The 26188-nt window shown below is 41.7% G+C and overlaps 1 protein-coding gene across 5 annotated transcripts in view; it reads left to right on the forward strand.

Moving 5' to 3' along the window:
* The window catches only part of mtss1 (MTSS I-BAR domain containing 1), a 73343-nt gene that overhangs the window by 29534 nt on the left and 17621 nt on the right, over positions 1 to 26188 (forward strand). For all 5 annotated transcript variants that reach the window (XM_054731324.2, XM_054731327.2, XM_054731338.2 and 2 more), the window contains 3 exons: positions 4649 to 4710; positions 8115 to 8188; positions 26036 to 26120. In XM_054731324.2, coding sequence (XP_054587299.2) covers positions 4649 to 4710; positions 8115 to 8188; positions 26036 to 26120 — 221 coding nt within the window. The remainder of the gene's footprint in view (positions 1 to 4648; positions 4711 to 8114; positions 8189 to 26035; positions 26121 to 26188) is intronic.

The raw sequence follows: 26188 nt of genomic DNA on the forward strand, positions 1-26188 counted from the left end.
GTCACTAAATTAAACAAATCAGCTGTGTTCATGATCTAAAACCAGCAGGAAGCATTCTGTTTAACAGTTCTCTGAGAAGCAGAACACATCTTTGGTTTATTGACGTGAAAATATTCAGCAGATAATCGATCTTAACTAGTCCTCCTCTAGTGCTGGTGAAACTAACAAGACCTGCATGGATTTTCTGATCGGGGTCAAAGCACTCCAGCGACTCTTCTTTATTCCTGATTGATTTATCTCTCAGCTGATGAATGGGTTACTGGTTGACTGACTGGTGGAATGAAAGACTTGATAAAGTCTGTTTAGACTCTGAAAAGGTTAACAGGGCAGGATTCTCACTTTCCTGAGTTCTCACATCACTCCATCTGTCATTACTGTAATCTTTCTGTTGGTCAGCAGAGCAAGTCGGGATTATTATAGTGGGATTAGACGCTGATAACACTCAACTGCGCACACACACACACACACACACACACACACACACACACACACACGCACACGCACACACACACACATGCGTATGTAACTGCATACCTGTTTATGTGGTTTGGCTGCCTGAACAGATAGAGTAACAGCTCAGCGTCTCCTCCACAGGGGAAGACGTCTCTGTGTTAGCGCCAGTGGAGCACATAGCCTGTCCCGTTTGGGCTCCAGGCAGCTTGAATTTATAAGGTCTCTTCAGTAAAGACATGCTAATTTAGTTCAAAGCAAAAATTGCGTGGTGGGGGGTTTCTGACATATTTTTGGGCGTTGGGAGTTCAGAAACAACCATTTTAAAGCGGCGGGAGCTCTGCAAATGTTTTCCCTTCCATTCTGCTTCACCCGCATCTTTTTCAGTTTTACAAATGGTGGTAGTTCGATGGCTTTCATGCCTTTTTAACAACATTTTAACACTGTATAGCTATAATTACCGTAACCTCACCTGTGTTCACAAGCTTTGGGTAGTGACTGAAAGAACGAGATCACAGATACAAGCGGCTGAAATGAGTTTTCTACGCTTAGGCTGCTGCCCCGCGACCCGACTATGGATAATCCAAAGAAAATGGATGGATTGATGGATTCTCTCTCAATTGTCTAAAAACCTCTGCCAATAACGCATTTAGGACCGAAGCAACCAATTGTATTTAATTTGATGTATTTTCTCCCAAACAGCTGAATTATACCAGAGATATAAAAATAGCTGTGTGGCCAGATGGGAATCGACAGTTGTTTTGTTGGCAGCTGTCTAGGACCCCCCCCCCCCCCCCCCCCTCATAAACCACCAGTGACCTCTGTAGGTCACTACTCCCCATTTTAGATACTACTGCTATCAAGTGCTCCATATATAAGTCTCTGTGGCACCGTGTCTGTGGTCTTTGCAGCCTTGCTTACTGTGGAATGATGGCTGGAATATTTTGTCTGCAACCTGCCATGACATTCCTGACAAGAACAACAAATCTTGGGAGAATGTTAGATTGAGGTGAGAAATGGAGAACGGCCTTCGAGGAGTTTCATCATCTGAAATGAAAGGACAAATTGGGTTTCTTGGTTGGTTTGCCTGGAGGTTTTATTGATACTGACATTCAGTGTCTAGGATAAAGTTTATTAATTAGATTAAGAGTGTGTGTGTGTGTGTGTGTGTCACATCTACAGGCACTAATATATATTTTAAGGAAAAAGTCTGCAGTAAAAACTGCGTTGAGTGGATCTGCTAGTTCTACATGCTAAATGTGACTGGGCCATAATGAATGCAGTCAGATACCAGATTAGTCCAAAAGAAAATTTCACTCGGATTCTCTCTGATATAATATTCAAAAGCATCCACGGGGATGCTACCTACTTCAGGTTTTAAAGCTACAATCCTCGAGGCCCTTTTTTCAGTTGGCACCATCTAGAGGCTGACAAATGCATCGCACCTTAAGCTGTTCTCATCACTTCCGATTTACTGCTTGTAACAATGCCTCTCATACGTGAACATGCACCTCTAACGTTGTGCTGTTTATTCATATATATATATATATATATATATATACTTTAAAGATTTATTCATCCACGAGAAAGGTTGCCAGATCTGCATCTGTCTTAGTGCGTCCTCATACGCTCTGATTGACATCTGTACATTAGTTATTGATGTCAACATTTTTGAAAATCTGTGCAGAATCCCCATATAGCAGTGGATAAAAGGCTCACAAATAAAATAGTTGAAGCCATGCCCCATGTCCAGAATGCGTCAAGCTAAACAGGAAATCCAACACATCGGTGTAAAGCATCCGGTAGATAAAAAAAATACTAATTTGTGATTGCTGAACAATGTAAAAATTGTCTTTACCAGTGACAAAAAGGCTAATTTGCTCCCTGCATCTTTTGAGAGGGTCATCTGTGTTTTTTGGCATGTTGTTCTGACAGTGGAAAATGCCAGTAATATATTTATATGACTTGTATAAGAAAATACCACAGAGGTCATGACAATGTGCATCGCTCATGCACTCTGGGTCTGGTTTCTGAAATATAAAAAGCTCCAGGTGTGGCACAAAACTGTTTTCGAGCTGTAAAACCTTCCAAAGGATGGTTCTAGATCAACTTTATTTATTAGCTAGGTGGGTGAATGGTTCTCCAAGGCTACCCTAACATCTCTATTTTATTGATACAAGCATACACCTTTATTACGTTTTTACTTTAACATCTCTAAGCCTTACCCCTCCTTTCCACCGGAGCCGTGACGGAGCCGACAGCAGCACGTTACTGCAGCAGCACATTATAGCTGCTGATAGGAACTGCTGTGGTCAACAGAACCTTTTCCACCGGAGCCGTCAGCAGCGCGAGTCGGCCACGAGAAGCATGTCGCGGCCCTTGCGCGCCGGTTCTGTTTTCTACACGCTACGCCTCTGAAACGGGTCAAGTTTGATATTTTTGGGGAAGGAAAGACAGGAAATCGGACACGGAAACGGAGCGAAGCTTCCTGAGATTTGAGATTTTCAGAATAAAGAAACGTACTGCCTTCCGGTTGCTTAACTTTAAAAAAAAGTTATCCCCTAGCTAGCGGTCTCCTTTGTTTTTCCATAATGAACGACGAAAGGTTGAATACTGAAGTGCAGAAGTATCCAATCCTGTTTGATCCCAGTCAGTTTTTATAAAGACACGTCAAGAAGGATAACGCATGGAGTTATGTTGTAGTTTTCTCCTGCTTGTTGTTGTGTTTACTGATGAAGTCACGCGTGATTTTGCTGATGTTGTGTGACTTCGTGCGACTTCTGTCGGTGACAGCTGCTCCCCTGCTGCTTCGCGTCTCGTGGGAAGGGCCAAGCAGCAGCATACGCGAGCAAGACGTGCTGCTGCAGTAACTTGCTGCTGACGGCTCCCGTGGAAAGGAGGGGTCAAACGATCATCGGACTAATTTGCTTAGTTTTACAATAATCCCTGGATTCCTTCGGTAAAGATCTTAAATCTTTTCACATTTCTTTTCTCACTGATTTGGCCTCATAATGAGGTTTATTCCAGCTCCAGCTTTGCCCACCTGCAGTATTTCATCACACAATGCTAAATCCCTGCAGCCAGTAAACCTGACAGTCCCATGCTGTGTGCATGTCTGGCTCTCTGAAGGGGAGGGGGGCTAACAGCTTCAGTGGTGTCAAGCTAAGAGGCTAATGGAGTTGTGTTGGGGTTAAATCTGTATTATCATCGGTCGAGCAGCAGAGTCTGAAGATGAACAGAGAGACTGGAATCAAGAAAATCAGTAGACAGAAAGCAGAGTTTGAGGCTGTGGTCCGAGCGAGTTTTAGATTTAATAAGCAGCACAGCAGCAGCTGTTGCTCACAGATGCTCCTCAAGGTCAGAGCCCGCTGCACAAACCAGCCTTGGGTTACATAATCAATCAGCCGCCTTTAGAAAACGCAGATGCATGAGCTGCTTCTGCCCCCTGAAAGTCATCATGAAGGATCATTTTAATATCTGTATGCCAGGATCATAAAATCATCTCCTGTTGGAGCTTATGGTGTTTCTGTTGGCTGCTTTTACAACAGGAGCAGATTTAGAGTTCAGTCGGTTCACAAAAACTCTGGATTTTTTACTTCCAGTCTTTTTAATCTGGTGTTTTTTTCTATAAGCTGTTCAGAGTGAAGGTAATGTAAATATTACATGGAGGAAATAAACTCTGTGAGATTAATAATAAACATTTAAAGGTGACAAAATGTAAAATGAACAAACAGGTTTGTTTTTTTAGAATAGTGCTCCTTACCTCCATGTATGTATGTATATGAGCGTGTTGTGGCTGAACATGTCAGCCACTCATGAACACAGAGTTGTTTCAGTAACAGCCCTCTCTGCATCTCACAGCCTGGTTTCCTGTGGAAAAGCTAAAATAAAACGCAGCTGCTTGTTGCTTTAATGCAGTTTTAAGATGCGAGTCTGAAAAAGATGGAAGAGGAATTGTTCTGTTATTCCCATTCTGTGACATTCAGTGAAGTCCAGAGGTCACACAGAGCTGCACAGATTTATTAAAGGGATTAGTCAGTGGATTATTATAAATGTTGTGAATAATTCTGTGGGTCTGTGTGGAGGGGATTTGCTTACTGTGTTACCTGCAGATACCAGTGATGCTCTTTTGATTTGATGATGAGCTTTTAGATAAACAACCAACGTGACTATTTATCTTTCTTCCTGTTTGCTGCAGGCCAGTTATCCCACCTGGGAGGACTTTGTATCCAAGGGAGCTAAGCTACAATCCCAGCTCAGGTAAGAAAAAATAAATTAACAAAAAATCTTCACATCATGAAGAAACGGTGGTGTTTACTTCCTGTGTTTAGAAGTTTATTAATAGATTTAAAGAAAACACCTTTACTTTTGTCCTGCTCTGAAGCTCATTTGTTACGTGAATGTCGGCCATGTTTAACGCGGGTTCTGTCCCAGACACAACCATTAGAGACTCGGTAGCTGGCTCAGTGTGAGACCAGTATAATAGCTGGATTCCCTAGTAGGCCAGTACCTTTGATAAGCGTCATTCGGCCTCGTGCAACCAGTCAGTCCATTAGCCCTGCCAGTCAGCCAGCAGCACTCGAGTTTACACAAACACATCTAGACTTTACATTTGGTTTTATTTGATCCTTTAATCACATCAAATCAAAGAACTTTGCTCTCACGATACAATAAATAAAATGGTGTCAATCTTTTTTTTATCCTCTACATGATGACCGCAGAAGCCTTGGAGACTGGTTTATGTTTTATATCCCCTCGTTGCAGCAAACATGGCTTCTCCTCATCTCATTAATATCTGGTTTAAAACTAAACTTTGTCCAAAGAGAAAACTGATTATTTGATGATGGACAACTATTCACAATAAGGCTGCAACAAACGCTTATTTGGATCATTGAATCGGATTAAATGGGCAAATTTAGAAACTGCTAGGGAAACATTTTTTCTCTCCTTCCTTTAACAACAGAACATGATTAGAAAACAGCTTAATAGTATGCAAACAAACATGCTATCACCTCAGTATATCTAGAATTAAACAATGATCAGTAAAATTTTATGTATTTCATTAACATCTTCAGTAGTAAGCTACTGGAAATGCTAATAATTAATTTCTACTGTTAAAAATGTAATGGTGACATATCTATTATGTATGGGTTAGCAATAATCCAATTTAAATTATGTTCACAGATAGACAGGTTTGTGATTTGCATGCTACAATAGCTTGCCATAATCCTGCAGTGGTTCTGCTCCATTTATGTTACATCCCCGACATGTGTTGGTAAAAATGTGAAGGATGGGGGTAACATAAGAACTGGCGGCGGAGTTTAAAATGGGTTTATTCGTTCAAAAGGTATTAAAACACAAGCAAATAGATTTCTCTAAAAGGTTAACATCACAAATTATTAACTATAAAAACACCTGGTAGAAACTTATTTTGAAAGTTTACCGAAATGAAGGTGTTCCAAAAGCCCAAAGTTGATAAAAGTCCCAAACAATTTACTGATTTAAACACCTGGTAAAAGCTTATTTTAAAAGCTTTACCCACACGAAGGTGTTTAAAACCGAAGTCAGTAAAATTGCACAAACCAAGTTAACCTTTACAAAAAAAAAAAAAAACGAGCACACAAAGATCCCCCTGGACCATCCAATCCAAAGAGTTAAAACTATCACAGTTTAAAACTCCAACAAATCCAAATGTGTCTAAACGAATGGGGTTGAAAACACACAAAAACCAGGAGGACAGCAGAACCCCTGCACTGCTGCCTCTCAGACTGCTGAAGGCACAGCCCTTTTATGCAGGTGTGTGCTTCATCAGGTAGATTCAGTTCAGCTGTGCTCCTCAGCAGCCCGGTAGAGAGGAGAAGGAGGGGCGGTGTCAGGCTGATTCACTGGAGCTTGGTGATCTTGGCTCCTGCTCCTCACTCAAGGCTGGCAGCCGTGACACCCCCACACATAAAAGAAAGAAAAAGAATAAAAGTTAGCAAAACAAACACACCAAACCTAACTTTTAGAACTTTTTCTTTAAAAAAAGAGATATGGAGAGCCAAGAATAAACAGGAAGATTGGGACTTCTGCTTGTAGAGTTTAGATATTCTCAGCTTCACGACCATCATGTTTTTTTGGAACCCCACTTGTTGAGCCTGCTACTGGCTAGCATTAGCTAATCTGCCCGTAGTTGCACTTTTGATCCCAAACTTTGGACTGTTTCTGCCTTTGTGTCTTTGCTGGTTTCTCTGTTTTCCCCCATAGTACATAAATTAGCACATTGTGCGCCAGTAAAAAGCATCCTCCTTACACAATAGGAAGCAACTTACCTTTGTTTAATAAAATTCTGGGGAAATAAACTTGGAAAGATGTCACACGAGTGCTATGTCAAAAAATAGTTTGTTGCACACAAGTTTTTTTCATTGCACGTGCGACATGTATGCCTCTCTCGTTCTGGTCTGCCTCGGTCTGCTCTGCTGCCGTATACAGAGGAGCTGCACACATTGACTGTTGCAAAAAGTTTGCATGACACGAAGAAAAGTTTAAAGAAATGTTTTGCCAACGCATTTCTTCATTGATCTTTATTGATTTTATCGATTCGTTGTTGCAGCCCCAATTCACGACTTCAGGAAACTTTTTTGTGTTAAACACCTGGAGCCTCAAAGATAAACAGCAAGTTTTAGTTAAGAAACCTTTTCAGCCTGGAGCTCGTCGTTCGCACAGCATCATGTGGAGTTTTGATGATTACATCAGAGCTGTAGAAAAAATACATGAAGAATATGGAGCCTGAGAGGGAACTTTTAGTTTGTGAAAGATAATTTCTACTGAGGTCTAACACAGGCACGCACGCACGCAGGGTTAGTACTCCTGAAAACATAAGATCAGGTGACACTGCTGTCAGGTGTGTGTGTGTGTGTGTGTGTGTGTGTGTGTGTGTGTGTGTGTGTGTGTGTGTGTGTGTGTGTGTGTGTGTTTTACCAGCCAAGCATTATAACTGTGCAATCACACACACACTCACAACACACACGCACACACAGACAAAAGGACCATTGATGAAGATCATGTGTCCCCCCTAAGGTTTCTAGTTTCACCGCCTTTGAAGGAGTAAGCCTTTCATGTGTCCTTCAAAATAAAAGTCCTCCAGTGTAATCAGAGTCCAGGTTTATTCATGTAGAGCTGTTGCTCTTTTCTTTTATCAACTTGTTTGTGCTTTGTATCAAAGATGGTGACGTGAAACATAACAAGGAAGTTTGATCCTGATTAGTCAGATCAGCTGTCGGAACATTTCCTCCTGAGAACTCATTCAAATTATGTTTTAAAAAAGCGTCATCGGTTGTGATAGGAAAGGATCCTTTATAGACCGGATATCAGTCTGCATCAGGAAACGAGCGATTAGTGTGTCCGGAACATTTTAAATGTTTTGTCTGAGTTGTGGTGTGTGTGTGTGCGCTGGAGGGGAGGGGGACAGGGTTCCTCAGAAATCATTCACCTTGATCATTTCCTACATATTTATACCAAGCAATCATTGGTTTGGCCAAGAATTATGGTTTACTCATTAATAAACTGCATAAAGACAGGGGCAGCGTGAGTTGTGGGAGATTTTTTACTCATAATTGATTTAAAAATAAGTAAAATTTAAAAGGTTTAGGTGATCTTTAACAAGTGTTTTGTCTGATTTTCAGGACGACCATTGTGGTGACGGGAGCCTTCTTAGATGCTTTTCAGAAGGTGGCAGACATGGCAACTGGGGCTAGAGGTGAGTAAGACACACACACGCACGCACGCACGCACGCACGCACGCACACACACACACACACACACACACACACAAACAGTTCTTGTGAGGTCTGCTGACGCCCTGCTTTGTGAGGCGTCACTGTGAGTCTGCTAAATCTGCTGGGGCTTTAATCTGTGTCTAAAGGTCGTTTAGGTAGAAAGATTACCAGAAGTACAACCATGAGTGAGCTTCAATAGGACAACCAACTTTCTCTCCAAGCTGTCATTATTATAGCTGTGAGCATCACGCCTGATCATAGAATCACCAGTCAGCCAGCATTCAGTGAAGTAAGTGAAGTAAAGAGTGTTTTCCCTTTGAATGTGTGGGCCCCTTATTGCCTGCCCTTTTTGTTATCTTTCACTTTAAATCTGTTTTCTTTATAAATAAAATGGCTTAGTTTTCCTTCTGAGCAGACCTCATTTATGGAACCAAACCTTGCAGAATCATTTAGGCTTTGTGCTACTGGAGGAGGAAATGTTCCAGGAAAATTTCCAAGCCTCTTTCTCAGTAAACGGCATCATCATCTTCTTTTGTTCCTGCCAGGGTTACTTTGGCACTTTGAAGATATTTTTCTACTTTATTTTTTCTTGCACATCTTCCTCTTCTCCATACGGATCCATAGGATAGCTGGTTCCTTTGGGGAAAGACATCATCCAACTCCACGTGGTTTTAAACATTTCCCTCCGGCGGGTGTTGATGCATATTTAATAACTGTTTAGGACCTAATGAATATTGGAAGTATTCTTCATAATATTATTATGAAGTGTTGCAGCAGAGTTAATGGAAAACACGACCAGGCTTTCTGTCATGTTTAACTCTTTTTGGGTCATTTCTACGTGTAAAACAATTAGCAATTAATTTTAAAGCTCCGCTGGGGGCTGGCATTGGTTTTATTAGTAATGGCTGAAGTGTTCTTAAACCTGACAGCTTCTGTCAGCTCGCAGGAACCAGCAGATGAGAGGTTGGATAAACCAGTGCCGACATAAGTCTACATGTTTTATCAACAGCGGTGTTCGTTTGCTGTTTCTGACATGTTTTTGTAAGGTGTAAGACCATTGATCATGCTCTGTCGTATGTTTTCTAAACTAATATGTGATTTTAATATGAAATATTTTACCAGATTTACAGCCAGGTGAAAAGAATTAATCTGAATTAGAATAAGCCGGGGCAGCAGCCTAAGTCGAGAGGCCCATACGTCCCTCTTCCCAACCACTCGGACCAGCTCCCCCGGGGGAATCCTAAGGCGTTCCCTGGCCAGCTGAGAAACGTAGTTCCTCCAGTGTGTCCTCGGTCTTCCTTTAAGTCTGCTTCCAGTTGGACGAGCCTGGAAAACCTCACCAGGGAGGCGACCAGGATGCATCCTAATCAGATGTCCGAGACACTTCAACTGTCTCATTACAATATGGAGGAGCAGCGGGTCTACTCTGAGCCCCTCCCAGTTTACCCAGCTTCTCACCCTATCTCTAAGGTAGAGCCCAGCCACCCTGCAGAGAAAACTCCTTTTGGCCGCTTGTATCCGCGATCTTGGTCTTTCGGTCACTACCCAAAGCTTGTGACCATAGGTGAGGTTAGGAACGTAGATCGATCGGTAAAAAGAGAGCTTTGCCTTCCAGCTTAGCTCTCTCTTCACCACGACAGAGCGGTACAACGCCAGCATCACTGCAGCACCAATCCGCCTATCAGTCCCACGCTCCAGCTTTCACACACTCGTTTTTTATACCAGTTGGGGTTAAGTTACTTGTTGCCAGCTGAAAGATTATCGCCCATGCAGTAATATCATCCAATAGGAGGTTTGTACCCATTTGCTTAGTTGAATCCAGGTGGAGACCTTTTTTTTTGGCCAGGCAGATTATATCACAGCACAGGGAGACGATAACCCTGACCACAATACGATGTAGGGCGATAGGAAAAGCCAGACGAAATTAGCAATTTTTTAGACCTAATTTAAACGCTAATTTCAGACGCTTCAAAATGCATCCAGGATTATCGCGAGATCCTTTTGTTCCATCAGAATGAGGGCAGTAAAAGCTGCTGCCACCTAGCAGTCAGATTTTGAATTGCGTCACACAAAAGAAATGTCACAAACGTTTGTATGTAAAGTATCAATAAAAAAATCTGTGTGCTGATTTTAAATATTGATTCAGTATCACAACACAAATAACTGATATTTCAGTGTATCGATATTTTTGCACATCACGTTTACTGAAGAACGGCCGTAAGATCCTTAATTTATTTGACCACCTGAAAAAACAGGGAAATGCTTTTTACGCAGAATAATGAGTAATCTGTATGAATGTTGAAACATATGTGATTTACTCTCGCATTATTGGGTCAGACTTTCCAGAATAAAAAAAAATAAATCTATTCTGTTGTTTCTGCACCCCGTCATGTTCAGATAAAGTATTTATGTTGATGCAGAGGGATTTAAACCAGCATCCAGAGCTGCAGCACCTCCTCTCATTATATAACACATAAATCAGTTGGTTATTTAAAAACAAATTGAGTAACAAGTGAGTGGGAGTTGTCTCATGGCCGTTTCCATCCACGGAAGCCTCAGCTGATCTGCTCTGATGGGTTCCCGAGTCGGTTCAGGCAGCGTTTATCAGAAAAGAAACCCATAGAGATGTAATGGTCGGCACAAAACTCAGACTGAAATTACTCATGAATTTTACAGCCAGGCGGGGAAATAAGCAGCCTTGGGGAACTTCAGATCGGATTCTGCAGGCAGCACACGACTTCACTTCAGGGTATAACGATGAAACGTTCAGCAGCTTATTTTCATTGTTCGGTTTCAGCTTTCTGTGTGGAAACACAAGAGATGTAAAGCAGATTTCCAGGATTCAAAACCAGCAAAGTTACAACCTTATACCTAAATATTTGTGCTAAATTTAAAATGATTAGTTTGAATTTATAGAGTGAGACATTTGCAGCTGGCTGAACTGCTCATTAATGTACGTGTGCACACTTTTAATGCAAGTAAATCAGTTAAATAAATGACTAACTGCTGAAATCCTCAGATGGTTGAATCTGAAAGGAAAATGCTGAATCGTTTAGTTTATCAAAAGCTTATTTTATCAGAATCATATCAGAATAAATAAATCTGAAACCAGTCAGAGACTCTTGATTAACTTCTTTTAGGTGACTTTTTTATCACTAGTGTGTCCCTGATGATATTTTTGACTTAAAACCATGAAGTACATGATGGAAAATCAATAAATGTGGATATTTGTAACTCCCACATGTTAAACAGGATTTGTGAAGACTGGCGGGGTTTATACTAACGGTGTGTTTCGGTCTGTATCTGGATTAGTAGGCAGATACCTGTCAGGGCCTCCACGCTGCATGTTGACAAGCACATTCCTCTGTTTTCTGTGTTTATGTACGTGTGCAAATGTGCACATGTGTGTGTTATATCTGTAGTGCGTTTGAACAGCTGTCTCCTCCTCCTCCTCCATCATCCTTTCTGTCAGCTTCTTCCACCTGTCAGCTGCTGAGTGTGACGGAAAACCCAAAGAGAGAACAGCTGCTTGTTAGCCTCACACTTGTAGCTCTGAGCAGTCCTGGCATCATGTAAAACACGCCGTCCTCTCCCCTCCTGCCTGATTTCATGTGCACAGGAGACTGTGAGCCAGAACCGGTCTGGTGGGTCCATTCATGGTTATGTAGCCGCCGGTTTACACTGTAATGCTTCTGTGGTGAGGGAAAGAGATCTTCTCAGCCTTGTTGACTGTTTTAGCCTTACACTATCTGTTAGGCTCCTTCACGAGTTGGAACATGATCTTGTAAAGGGGTTTAGACATAAATGTATCTACATTTGTAACCTATTCTTCACGGGTTATTTTGCTGTTATGTTTCTGTAAGGCTGCTCTGTATTAAATCTAAACCATGCTTTCCTGCAAAGTGGGTGCGCACTATTAGCACTGCAACACCTGATGCTTTCAGCGCTTCTGTCCCAGAATGGCGAGTGTTACAGCAATTTTACCCCTGTTGAGCTGTTACACCGTTTCAACTCTACATGCATGGTAGTGCTGGACTCTGTTGCTCCATGGAAACTGCAGTATGTAAAGTTAAGTAATAAACAATGAATGAATGAATGAAAATGTACTTGCTCTTAGATACAAATGTAGGAGAGCGGAAAGAAAGTGGAAAAAGGATCGTTACGCTACAGTTTCTCATTTGTGAGAGTGGGAGGGTGTGCATGGATCACTCCACTACAGTTTTTCGTCAGTGACAGCAGAGGAGGGGCACGTGGGTAGTTTCGCTGCCGTGCCACGTCCATGACAGTGGAGAAGATGGGGCCGGGGAGACGCTTAACCTGGTGGGTGACCAAGCAAAGCCTGGCGGCCTACCAGACTTATAAGGCACTGGGGGAAACCCTCAAGAGGGCAAATTGTGTTACAGATTGCGCTAAGAGATCTTCCAAGAAATCTCTCCTTCATTTTTATCCATCCATTTTCGGCTGCTTATCTGGGGTTAGGTCACGGGGGGCAGTAGCCTGAGAAGTGAGGTCCAGACTTCCCTCTCCCCACTTGGGCCAGCTGCTCTGGGGCAATCCTAAGGCGGTCCCTAGCCAGCCGTGAGACATCGTCTCTCCAGTTTGTCCTGGGTCTTCCTTAAGGGCCTCATCCCTGACCCAGAGAAGACATTTTACTCTCTTCCAACTCAAGACCATGGTCTCGAATTTAGAGGAGCTGATTCTCATCCCAGCTGCTTCACACTCGGCTGCAACCCACTCCATTGAGAGCCAGAGATCATGTTCTGATGAAGCCATCAGGACCACATCTTCTGCAAAAAGCAAAGACCTGATCCTTAGGCCACCAAAACAGATCCCCTCAACACCTTGGCTGACCTGGAAATCCTGTCCATAAAAGTAATGAACAGAATCGATGACAAAGGGCAGCCTTGGCGGAGTCCAGCTCTCACTGGAAATGAGCCCGACTTACTGCCCGCAATGCAGACCAGGCTCTGACACCGGTCATATAGGGACCTAACACCCCATATCAGAGGGCCTGTTACCCCATACTTCCAGAGTACTCCCCATAGCCCCCCCCCCCCCCCCCCCCCCCCGAGGGACGTGGCTGAATGTCTTCTCCAAATTCAAACTCTCACGCACCCTCCACGAGCCCCCTAAGGGTATAGAGCCGGTCCAGTGTTCCATGGCCAGGACGAAAACCACATTGCTCAACATGAATCTGAGATTCGACAATCCGCCGGACCCTCCTCTCCAGAACCCTTGAATAGACTTTACAGGAGTGTGATCCCCCTGTAGTTGGACCACATCCTACAAACCAATTTCTCCCAACTGAATGAGTGAAAACCAGAAATCATTGTACTTTGGTTAGTTTTTGGACATCTTTCTTCATGTTGTCAGTCTGCATTTGGAATTTTGAGGGTTGTTTCTGACTCATCAGCTGAGTCTGAGACTATAAGATATCACTGCTGGTATTTAAATGTCTTAACGGGTTGGCTCCTACATATTTGTGAGACCGTATTCAACCCTATGTTTGATCAGATTGCTTAGATCAGCGGGCTTCCCGCAGATTGAGGTTAAAAACCTTTCTCTGTGACGACCCATTCACTGTGGAATAGCTTGCCTTTAGAAGTTAGGACAGCTACAACTACGTCCCTGTTTAAAGTGCATTTAAAAATGCATTGGTTTGCTCTGGTGTTTAGTAACATAAGTATGGTTACAAATTTGAATGTTGTTTTTATGTAATTAGGTCTGTTCTTATGTATTTTAGTCTCTTATTTTAATTTCTAGTTTTTAGTCTGATAAATATTTAGATTTTAGCATGGTTTATTCTCTTAGTTTAATGAATGTTTTATTGTACTGTTCTGTGCACTTTGGAGCAATGGTTGTTGCCATAGAAATGTGCTTTACAAATAAAGTTTGAATTGATGACTTGAAAGACGCTGAAACACTACGTTGTCACAACAAACCAGATGCCGAAAATGCTGTCTGTATCCTGATGTTAGTTCCTCAACTTTTTTTGTCTTATGTGTGTCAATCAGTCATTTCTTCAGAGGGAAACAATCCTAGACGTTAAAATAAGGACACACAAAGTTGTATTTAAAAACATATTTCTGACAGCTGGACTGGAGCACAGTTTGAGAGGCTGTCATTTTTCCCATCTCTTCCTGGTAATTTTTGTTGCATCAACGTAGGGCTGCTCGATTATGGCAAAAATAATAATCACGATTATTGTGACTGAAATTGAGATCTCGATTATTTAAGACGATTTTTCAATTAATGTTGTTTTTATTTGGTCATAAAATTGCTCAGGGCACAATCAGGACAAAAATAAATAAGAACAAGATGATCACTAAAATAACTCCTGTTTCCCAGTATAAAAAGACCAATATACTTATAGCTCATAGTTTATGACCCAAGGGCTATAGACCTCATTTAAATCTAATCAGTACAGACCCAAATACCATTATCTTGCAAGTACTGACAGTGAGAATTATACAGTGGCATTTATAACAAATAAATGCATATAAATTGATGTTCACAAAATGTTGCATAGCATTTATTTAGTCGTGTCAAGGTGCTGTAGGAGAGTGCACCAGCACCGTGTCCTCAGAGAGATTAGTTATTGTTTATCAGCATGAGGAACTTATTTCTATCTATTTCTACCTCATTTATAAACTATTTATCAGTTAATGTAATAATTGTCCCAACCACAGCTGCACCCCCCACCCCCCAACCCGGTCTCACAGCAATCGGGGGCAAGCGGCACGTGTGTTTAGCGTGCTGCACGTGCACATTTAGCTGTTTTCGCGGCTCAGGAGCCCGCAGGTACAGTGTGTGTCACTCACTCTGGTTAATGCAACAGGGAGCCGGCTCTTGAGAGCCGTTTCTTTAGCGACTGACACATCACTACATCATTCCCTTTCCTAATGTCCTGAAGAATGGTCTGGTGCACAGGCGGAGTGTTTAGCTAACCTGCAGGAAATGTCAACGACAGTTATCCAGAAAGTAGCTAAGGGTTACCAGAGATGTTTCTGAGGTGTTCGCTAGGTACTTTTAAGATTTTTAAAAGTCAAGAAGGGGGTCTGAAAAGCTGTTAGAAATAGCGTCAAAGTCGCTAAGTTGGCAACACTGTGGGAGCAACGCTTCATTTGCTACTCAGGGCAGCGCAAGTGGGAGAAGCAAATAATCGGCTTGTTTTGTTTTTATAATCGTTCAAAACTCAGATCGTAATATGAAGAGGTGGAAAGAGTACTAAAATGTCCTACTTAAGTACGAGTACCAATACTTTGATAATTTTTTACTCAAGTACAAGTAAAAGTACTTGCCTAAATTTTTACTTAAAGGGTCTTTACGGACTTTTGAATTTTTATGCTCGCGATTGCCCCCTCAGGCCAAAAGCGTAATGGCAGCTTCAATAGTAGGCTCGTGCACAAGGCGCGAATGCTGTACGTGCACACTCCTTAACAAAAATAACAGCTGAGACAGTCCTGTGTGCGTGTGTGTGTGTGTGTGTGGGGGGGGGGGGGGTAGGACAGGCGACAGAAGAACGCACAACTAATTAATGAAATCATTTGGTTCTGTACCTTTCTCTTCAGCACAGCCGACAAAGGTTTAAGATGGGTCCTCCTGCATGCTCAGATCATTCCCTTCCCTTGCTTGAAAAATAATTGTTCCAAAATGAAATGAAAGTTGAACCCACATCTTTTTTTATCTGTGAATTCAATGCCATTTGGCGAGTCTCAAATAAAAATTTGGGCATCTTACTGTAAAAAAATATACCATGAATGTAAAAAAGAAACTAAATAATCTAGGTACATCCAGAATCGAACCCAGGTCTTCTGCGCGGGAGTCCGACGCCTTACTAGGTGAGCTAAAGCACCAGTGACGTCTTTTGTATCTGTAACATTTATGTCCTTGATGACAGCTGAAACGACGTCAAACCAAATATCGGTTTGGAGCGAAAATGGCTATTTTGTTGCTAATTTGCAGGAAATATCTAGAAAGTTCTACAGAATGTAGCTAAGGGTCCTCAGAAATGTAGCTAGCTTTGTCACTAGGCGTTGGGAACAGCGACAAAGTGGCACTGCCTCTCTCTCTGCTGCTAAAGCTACGGATAGCAAATGCTTTGGGCTATGCCTGAGCGTGAACGCGCATGAAGCAGCCTGCTCGACCTGAGCAGCTCTCTTTTTCTGTGATTTTACAGAAAAACAGGCAATCACAGTAAAAATGCCAGGGCTCATTCTACAGGACCAGGGCATTGCAGGAGAATGTATGAAGAAGAAATGTATTATTTCTATACATGTTTTGGCTGTCAAACTTCCATAATGCCCCTTCAAGTGAAAGTAAAAAGTATCGTAAATAAAATATACTCAAAGTAAAAGTTACTTAGTTACATTTTTGTCAGCGTAAGGATGGCTACTTCTAAGTAGTGCAAAATCACAACACCAATTCACAACACACACACACACACGCACGCACGCACACGCACACAGTGTGATGGAGCGATTTCTATCCAGTCAGTGAGAACAGGAAGTGCACATTGATTGGACGTGGCTTTTCTACGATTGTAGATTTCAATAGTGATTGAAATTATTCTTTATTTTGAGAAAAAAAAATTTTTTTAGATGCCATCAGTGTGTGAGGTATCTCCATATTTTCTTGACAAAACTCAAACATGAGACTGTGCTCTAACCTGTCACATATTACAAGCCTAATGAAAGTAGGGCTGCAACAACGAATCGATAAATTCGATGAAAATCGATTACTAAAAGCGTTGGCAACAAATTGCGTCATCGATTCGTTGTGTCGCACAACTCTTCCAAAAGCGCCCCGCCTTCCCGCCCGCCGTTGCGCGCAGACCAGAGCAAGTCTGATCAGCGCGAGGGAGAGCCGCAGATCAGCGCGAGGGAGAGCCGCAGATCAGCGCGAGGGAGAGCCGCAGATCAGCGCGAGGGGGAGCCGGCAGATCAGCTCGAGGGAGAGCCGCAGATCAGCGTGAGGGAGAGCCGGTACCGGCAGATCAGCGCGAGGGAGAGCCGGCAGACTTGCGCTGCTGCGAACCGGTTCCACATTGTTGCACAGCGATCCAGGCAGCTGCTTCCAGCGCACGGTCCATTCTCAAAGTGGCGCAACCAAAAAACTATAATTAGCATACGATCGTTCATGTCCGCACATGTTCTCTATTTTCTGTCTTATTTGTGCCTGAAGCTCGCTACTGCGGAGCTCATCATCTGTGCTGTGGTGATTTCACCTCACTGACGCAGCATCGAAAACGCGCTCTGCGCTTTTCGGTCAGGAGATCCCTTTGATCTGCTCAAAAGTAACTGATGAGGTGAAAAGGTAAGAATCCAGGCAACAGATTTTCTGGAGAATTAAGAGGAGATGCAGGAAGATGAGAGACAGACAGGACAGGAAAATAGTTAAAAAAAAAACAAGAAAACAAAACAAAGTGTTGAAAAGTAAAATGTAGGTAGATTTATCTCCACTACACGTTTTTACCAGTAAAAAACAATAAGTTCTACACATGTCATATTTATACATCTGATACAATTCAGATCACCTTCAAAACTCAGTCACACACCCAGGGCCGTTTCAAGACATTTTGGGGGCCAAGGCAAAATGCCCCCCCCCCCCCCCAATAACTGGGCTCCCCAGAAGCCTCTGTGTAATTCATACCCTCTCCAGTAGTGTTAGTTATATGGTGTTTATAAAAGCCCCTCAGACATTACTGACATGTTCTAATATTATCAGATGAAAAACTAAATTATCAGACATGCTGTCTCATCTGCTTCTTTTATAAACTTGCAAAAAGTAACAAAACCATTTGAAAGCCACTATCTGTGGATTCTCTGAAAGTTTCCATGGAGTGTGTGACAACTTATTTTTTCATTGATCCTATCGTCTAATCTCACAGCTGAAACAAGCATCCTTAATAATCTGTGCACAGGAAGCTTACCGATGCTGTAGTAAAACAAAAGGTATAATAATTTATTATTAATAAAACCTTGTTGCAGCACTAAAGCAGAAAAATTAGATTTTGCATTAAATATGCAAAATATTTACATATGAGTTGTTTTAGAGCCCTTTTATTGGCAGAATCTGATATTAATTTAGTTCTTACAAAAAATGGGTCCCAACATGGTTTGTGTGGCGTTGCCATAGTGTGATGTCATAGGCACAGATCACCTGTCCTCTTGTTTGGAAATGGAAATATGGTCACCCTACATTAAACAAACTGTCCAACCGGGCTTTTGCGCTGCACAGAGACGCTTCGCTGCCTATGACTGAACGTCAGTTGAGAGTCAGTCTCATGCAGACTGACCAATGAAGAGAGGGCCTCAAGTTAAGACCCCTCCTCATTGGTCAGTCCACACGAGGTGGGTCAAAGGTTACTCTGGGCGGGTTACGTGTTGTCAGGCATTAAAGTATTGAGTATATTTACTGCATATTACAGTAAAATATTCTGTATGTGACCACATTATGGTGATCCTTGGGTCGTGATGATGGAGCCCTTGAATATTGTTGCCCAGGGTACAACAAAGTGTTAATCTGGCCCTGGTTCCGCCGTCACATTTTACAACCACAATGTCCTCGGAAGCAAAAACGCTTTTAAAAGGGAGGGAGGAGTCCTAACTGTTGCTGCAGGCGTGTTGTGTGAGAGTGCAGTTATATACTGGTTAATATATTTTTGGGTTCAGTTGCTTTCATGTGGCCTAATGTGAGTCTATTTGGGATCATTGGAATGATCAGCAGCATTTCTTGATGTGACTTTATGGCAGTTGCCCAGGGCATCATCGCAAGGAGGATGGCATTCATTTACTTTTGTTTTATTTGGTATTTTTTCAGTCATTTTTGGAAATAGTGATCAATTTTGATTAATTCACAGCCTATGTTTAATTACATTTAAAATAAATGTCAACAGATGAGATCAAACAAAACAGATGAAAATTGCCCTTAAGCTGTTTAACTTGGACCAAGCATTTTAGGTCACAGATAGATGTAGCTTAGGGTCTCTGTCTATACACCTTATAAGACAATTTAGGTGATGGCATGTTGTTTTTCTGCTATTGAACTGTTTTCTAATAATGTTGTGTTAAATAAAGTGAAGGAAGGAGAGAAATAACATTTCCCTAACAGTTTTTAAAAATTTCCCCATGTAATCCGATTAATCGATTAATCGTGTCGAGACCCCATCCGATTAATCGATTATCCAAATAATCGTTTGTTGCAGCCCTAAATGAAAGTCAAACATTTCAAACGGACCGTATGACAGCTGCTAACGTTGGCCCTGCCCTACTTTGCCTCTGCATTACAGTTCCTTTTATTCGTGTCCATCCTAGAGCTCCTCTCTGACCTTCATGCTTATTTAGAGCAGCTGACTTTTAAAGTTAGCAGAGTTCATCCTTGGTAGTGGGTTCACTCACTCATTTAACCCTTCACCACTGAAATCAGTTTGTTCATTGCAATCCTCCTAAATAATCCTCCAGTCATCCAACTGGAATCCTTAAGGGTCCCGTAACGTCCATCCTGTCAGAACAGACCTTGGGAGCCCAGGTGTTACTAGAACTAATGGTGTCTCCTCACCAGCGTGAGCCTCCAAACTGTGAAGGTTGGTCTCCAAACATGAACTTTAATTTCTTGCTTTTATCTGCTCTTCTAACACTTTAACATGTTTTAAAAGGCTTGTACCATGATAAGTTACACCTCCCAGACCAAAGATAAGTTAAAACATTATCGTCGACACCATTGAGATGCCATTTATGAAATACAAGTTATTTTTGTTCACTATTACTTCAACCAAGAAACAAGATGCATGGATTTGATGAAACCACGCTGTCTCATGCAGTACTATGTGTCACACACACACACACACACACACACACACACACACACACACACACACACACACACACACACACACACACACACACACACACACACTGCAGCATGTTAGAATCTTTTGAATGACTAATTTAACTACACTGAACTGCTTTTGTAATAATTTAATCTCTTATTCTGGAGTAAAATAAAGAAACAAGCTAAATCATCACATATGTGGCATCAAGAAGCAACTTCTGAGTTCAAACACAGGGATGGAGCACAATGTTTACACCTGAACAGTATTAGGATGTTTTAACTCGCAGAGGCCTGCAGGTCTTCTGTTTTATGAGCAAAACGCTGATAATTCACGAGCGCTAAACATTATTTTGCCGCTTCCTTGCGGAGCAGTAGGGAAACGCATTTCAAACACGGAATCAAGTCTGGCTACCGAACCGAGTGGAATTCTGATGACGTCACACGAAGGTGCGGGTTCCAACCCACAGGAGAGGAGGAAGAGAGGAGGTAAACAGCAAGTGGATCACAGGGACTGAACTGATGTTTTTGAGCAAAACTGCGGTAAAAATGGCTGTTTGTCCTCATTATCAAAAGTGTATTCCCCACTCCCCATTCTGGTATAGACGCGACGCTCATGCAGGTGTCTTTCTGTTCCGACGCTGCTACACGTAATATTTTTAATTTATTAAGCATACAATTTATTTTTACTCAGTAACGGATATGATTTAAAATGTAGCGAATTAGTTCTTTTTTTAAAACTTACTCAAGTAAAAGTAAAAGTACAGCTTTTAAAAACGACTTAAAAATTATAAATACACAAAACTACTCAATTACAGTAACGTGAGTAAATGTAATTCGTTACTTTCCACCTCTGGTAATTGGGACTAAAATTCGATTAATTGAGCAGCCCTAAATCAACGTAAAAATTAATTGCAGAAGTCAAAAATTCATTGTGTAAAGAGAGATTACTCAACTAAATTTCCTGTTTGGTTTTTTGCAACTTCCTGCAGATATGACTGCTTAGTCTGTAAAATACACTCCCACTGAAGACTGCCACAGTAAATATTGACGATCTAAAATGAGGTTAAAGGTGTTTTCCAGACCCATTTGCCCTTTCATCAATCTTTTTAAAATTTTTTAGTTCTAATTAAAAAATTTTATTTATTTTATTGTAATTTATTAAATTTATTGTAGTTTTTACTGTTTTTAAGTGAATTTGTGAGATTTTGGTAATATAAACAAATGGCACAAACCGCTGATTCTACCATAAACATGGAGATCACCAGGATGACGCACCGGCTCTTATCAGAGGCAGAGCTGTTAGAAACAGATGGAGTTGTTGAACACGAGGTAGTGCCCTCTAACCAGGGAGTTGATGGGTGTGTGCATGGGTGAATCACTGATTGTGTTGTGAAGTGCCTTGGGGGGTTGTAGGACTCTAGAAGGCATCAAATAAAAGCCATTTAACCAGGAGGATGTACAGAATTCACAAATCAGCTGTGCTGCTGTGATTTGTCAAATATTCCATTTATAAAAGGGTTTTAGGCTTTTAACTTGTTCTTTTTTAAATCTGTTGGACTTTTTTTTGTTCTTTCTGGATATTTTGTTTTTCTTGTTTCGCTTGTTCCAGTTCTTACAGCAGCTACTCTACTAAAACTCAGCAAATGAAATGATCTGTTTCTGTGTGATTTAAGGAAGGGTCTGACTAGAACACGAGTTTGTAAGAAGAGTAATTTGTTTCTTTGGACTGACTGACACCAGATCAATCGCTGTGATCATCTAGCTTATCTCAGCTCTTCCTCCTGACGGTGTGTTGGTTCACATCAGATTGTGTCTTCGTCATGACGTCACGCAGCGGCCATCTGCCCGTCCATTCCTTCCGTCCTTGTAAAGAGTTCCTTCCCATTGCAATCAGCTGATTTTCAGAGCCGGTTCCCCTGAACGTTCCACGTGACTCGTTTCCCCAGCTACTGCAGAGCTGTTGACGTGTTTGGCATCATGGGGCTTTGAAAGCATACCCACGTGTACGCGCACATCACAAGACAGCCTACTGAGTCCAGACTGTTTCTGGTAGAGGTCTCCTGAGTCCAGCACTAGATGTTCCTGACGGACTTATCAATAACTTTAGCTCTACTTACTGGTAATACACATGTAGAAAAGTATCAGAATAAAAATCTGGACTCATTTTTAGTTTTTACACCCTTTTACAAATGTCCAGAGCTCCTGCAGCAGATTAAAGTAAGTTTAATCTGTGCTTTTGAAGTTCCAGGCAGTGTTTAGTCTGAATAACTCATCACAAAACAACGTCTGAAACATTTAGCCTCGGTTGTCTCCGGTTTACTTCTACTTGCTGGAGTTCATTGGGAACGTTCTCTAAGAAAACATGGCTGTCAGGAAACAACAACAAAAAAGAGAACTGGAAGAAAAAGCCTCAAAATTACTGAGGATTTTTGTAAAATTTTGGTTTCAGTTAGTTTGTTGGGAAACAACTGAGCACTGCATTTTAAAGGTCTGGTTCCCATAGAAACCATGTAATACTTGTTGAAAATACCACCAGTCACTTTCACATGCATGCAGAACATGAACCCCCCATGGCCTGCATTAGCCGCTGACAGGAAATGGAGCCATTCTATTCCATGTCACTTGGAAAGTTGTCAGTTTTGGCCCTGTTACGTCCCCGACAGGAGGTGTTAAAATGTGGAGGGGGTAACATAGGAAACAATTGTGGGTTTAAAATGGGTTTAATTGTTTATAAAAGGTTCTAAAAACAAGTGCAAACAGATGGAAAGCATTATTAAAATAATGCCAAAGAAAAAAGGGTTAACATTTAAAGGACCAATTTCAACATTAAAAACACCTGGTTAAAACTTATATTAAAAGTTTTACCAAACTGAAGGTGTTTACAAAATCCACAAGTTGATTATCAAAACCAACACACTACGAAATCACTGAGTGTTTTAAATCCCAAAGTCGGTAAACTACCATGTTAAGCTTAAAACGGTCAACCAAGTTGACGTCAAACAAAGATCCTTTTGGATCACTCAGAGTTTAAACTATTAAAGTTAAAACTCATCAGAAACAAAGGGGTTGAAAACAAAATGAGGCCTGGAGGACAGCAGAACCTCTGCACTGCTGAAGGCACAGCCATTTTATCCCAGGTGTGGGTCGTCCGAGAGATTCAGCTCAGCTGTGCTCCTCAGCAGCCTGGAGGAAAGGAGGAGGGGCGGTGTCTGGCTGATCACCGGGGCGGGCTGATCCTGGCTCCTGCAGCTGAAGAGGCCAGGCTGGTGGCCATAACAGCCCCGCCCACCTTGGTTAGTGAGCAAAAGTCACAATGCTGTTAGCCAATTAGAGGTGATATGTTTGCATCATGAATATTAATGATGAAGACACGAGTATGATGCCAAATAGGACTTTGTTGATTTTTAATCTCAGATTCCCCAGATCGCTGGCTCAGAACTTTTGCGCAGAGCTTAATTTCAGACCAAGGTTTTGTTTTCAACACTTCCTCTCTGGACTCAAAACGATCGTCTGATTCTAGAAGTTAAACCAGGAATTCAGAGGAAAGGAAATCACCTGGAAAAACCTTGAGACATAAAATACCCAAAATCTCACTCGCACGCACGCACGCACGCACACACACACACACACACACACACACACACACACACACACACACACACACACAGCTCTCTGAAAGAGCCACATTATGAGTGCTGATGAGGAGAACCAAGCTGGAAAATCTGGATTTATGAGCAGGGGAACAGTTCTCTCTCTGTTTCTCCCTGCTAGGAAAATAAAGGACAATTATAAACAACTGGAGCTGCTTTTTATTTTCTTCTCCTCACAGGACAAAGTTTGTTGGACTCCATGACTTTACAGCCACATGAAACAATTTTTATTTATGCTCCAACATCAAAACAAAGTCAGGGCTGCAAACCAGAAAACTACGGCACAACTATTTTACTACTAAGCTTAAAAGAATAATTTAATTAAATTTTACTGAATTTTTCTGCAAAATAAAGCTTTCGAACATGGTTCTGGTTCTGTAAAGTTCCTGAGTTTTCAGCTTCATTAAGAAAATTACTTTTTCCCATCATTCATGAAATGTTTGGAGTCGATTTTAAAGTTCTTGACTAAAATGCCCTTTGAGCTGCAGTCGGGTTCAACAAGAACGACCGTAGAAATTGTTATTAGGGTTTGGGTTAAAATTCGATTTAAAAGATAAATGTCTTCTTCACCAGGGACGTGTAATCTCATCTGCATTTCACAACCGGAACTTTTAGACTTGTCTGGACTTCAGCATGCCTGTGGTGTGTCACACATGTCTGCATGACTAAGTCAGATTCATCACAGCAGACAGGATCAGGCAGTTCTCTGTAAAATAAATAAAAAAGAAACATCAAAATGGTGGATTTTCCCATAATAAGGGGTGCAAAGCTGCTAATGAACAAATGATACATGAGAGCTGGTTTACTATAATCATTAATTAAAGGTTAATGTTTATGTTTATTTATTTAGCAGATGCTTTTATCCAAAGTGACTTACAATTTATAACCTATAGGGCATGTTGTGATCTGTGGGGGAAACCGGAGTACCCGGAGGAAACTCACGCATGCATGGGGAGAACACGCAACTCCACGCAGAAAGGCCGCAGCCGAGTTCGAACCTGTGACCTTCGTGCTGCGAGGCAACAGTGCTAACCACTGCGCCACCATGCAGCCCATTATAAATTCTTATATTAATAAATGTTATATCCCTAATAATATCTGATTTCCTAGACACCGGTCGTCGTCATCATCAATCGTTTTCGTCTCATGTCTCGTATTTGTCACTCGTCTTCATCGGCACCACACTCAACATTTAAACTGTTTTAAGCTTCATCCTGGAGGTGGGGCTGGGTGTGTGTGTGTGTGTGTGTGTGTGTGTGTGTGTGTGTGTGTGCGTGCGTGCGTGTGTGTGTGTCCGTGTGCGTGTGTGTGTGTCCGATAATGAGGATTTTCTTCAGAACAGTTAGGTCAGACATGAGATGGAAGGGAAGATGAGCCAAATTAGGAAAGTTGGAGAACAAAACAGACTAAGATGAAAGAAGAAGGAAACTGAGGGGGAAATGGATTTAAAAATGAAATGCATGAAGAAATGGAGGGATGGAGGCAGTGGTGAGAGGAGGAGGAGAAGGAGCTTCTGAAGGGATAGAAATGGTCTGAGTTTAATGGGACTTTGTTGTTGCAAGAAATGAATGAATGAGTATGGAATAAACCAAACTTCTCTGAATGCTGGAAGTAAAGCACGATGTTTCAAATAATTGTATCCACTGAAGTCTCCTAGTCACTTATCAAGCCAGACCAGTAGTACAGCATCTTTAACTGGAAATCCACAGGAAGAGGAAAACATCCTCTGATTTCTCCCTGCAACTGCTCTACAGCTGATTAACCTCTGGGGTCGCCTCAGTTCAACACGCCCTTTACAGCCGACTGACCTTGGAAAACCCAGAACTGACCATAAATCAGTTTACGTTACAGCTAGTTAACAGATTGTAGTTCAAACCTTTACCATTTAGGTGTTTTTGCTAGGCTGCTAATTCTTCAGGCTGCATTGAACTTATTAACTCGCTTTTGTTTTAATTGGAGCAGATTTATTGGCTTGATTAAAATTAAGGTTTGTCCACACACACACACACACACACACACACACACACACACACACACACACACACACACACACACACACACACACACACACACTGTATTTTATTACTTCATGGTCTCTAATGCTGTTCTGAGTGCTTTGGAGAAACTTGAGAATGTAATGTAAGCCCAAAGCTTCATTTATTATAATGTGTGGTTTTTTTTTTTTCATTTTTTTTTGGTATAATTTATATTAAAATAAGACGTGGGTCGAAAGAAGAAAAGTGCAGAAACGTTTTGAATCATATTTTATTTTATCTCATAAATGTTGCAGCTTGAGCGTCAACAAGATGCGCTTGTTTTGACTAAATTCTGCTCTGATTGATGCAGGTGCCACCAAAGAGATTGGCTCCGCGCTGACCAGGATGTGTATGAGACACCGAAGCATCGAGTCCAAGCTCAAACTGTTCACCACGTAGGAGACACACACACACACACACACACACACACACACACACACACACACACACACACACACACACA

Source organism: Nothobranchius furzeri, chromosome 3, assembly GCF_043380555.1.
Source record: "Nothobranchius furzeri strain GRZ-AD chromosome 3, NfurGRZ-RIMD1, whole genome shotgun sequence".
Lineage (NCBI taxonomy): Eukaryota > Metazoa > Chordata > Actinopteri > Cyprinodontiformes > Nothobranchiidae > Nothobranchius > Nothobranchius furzeri.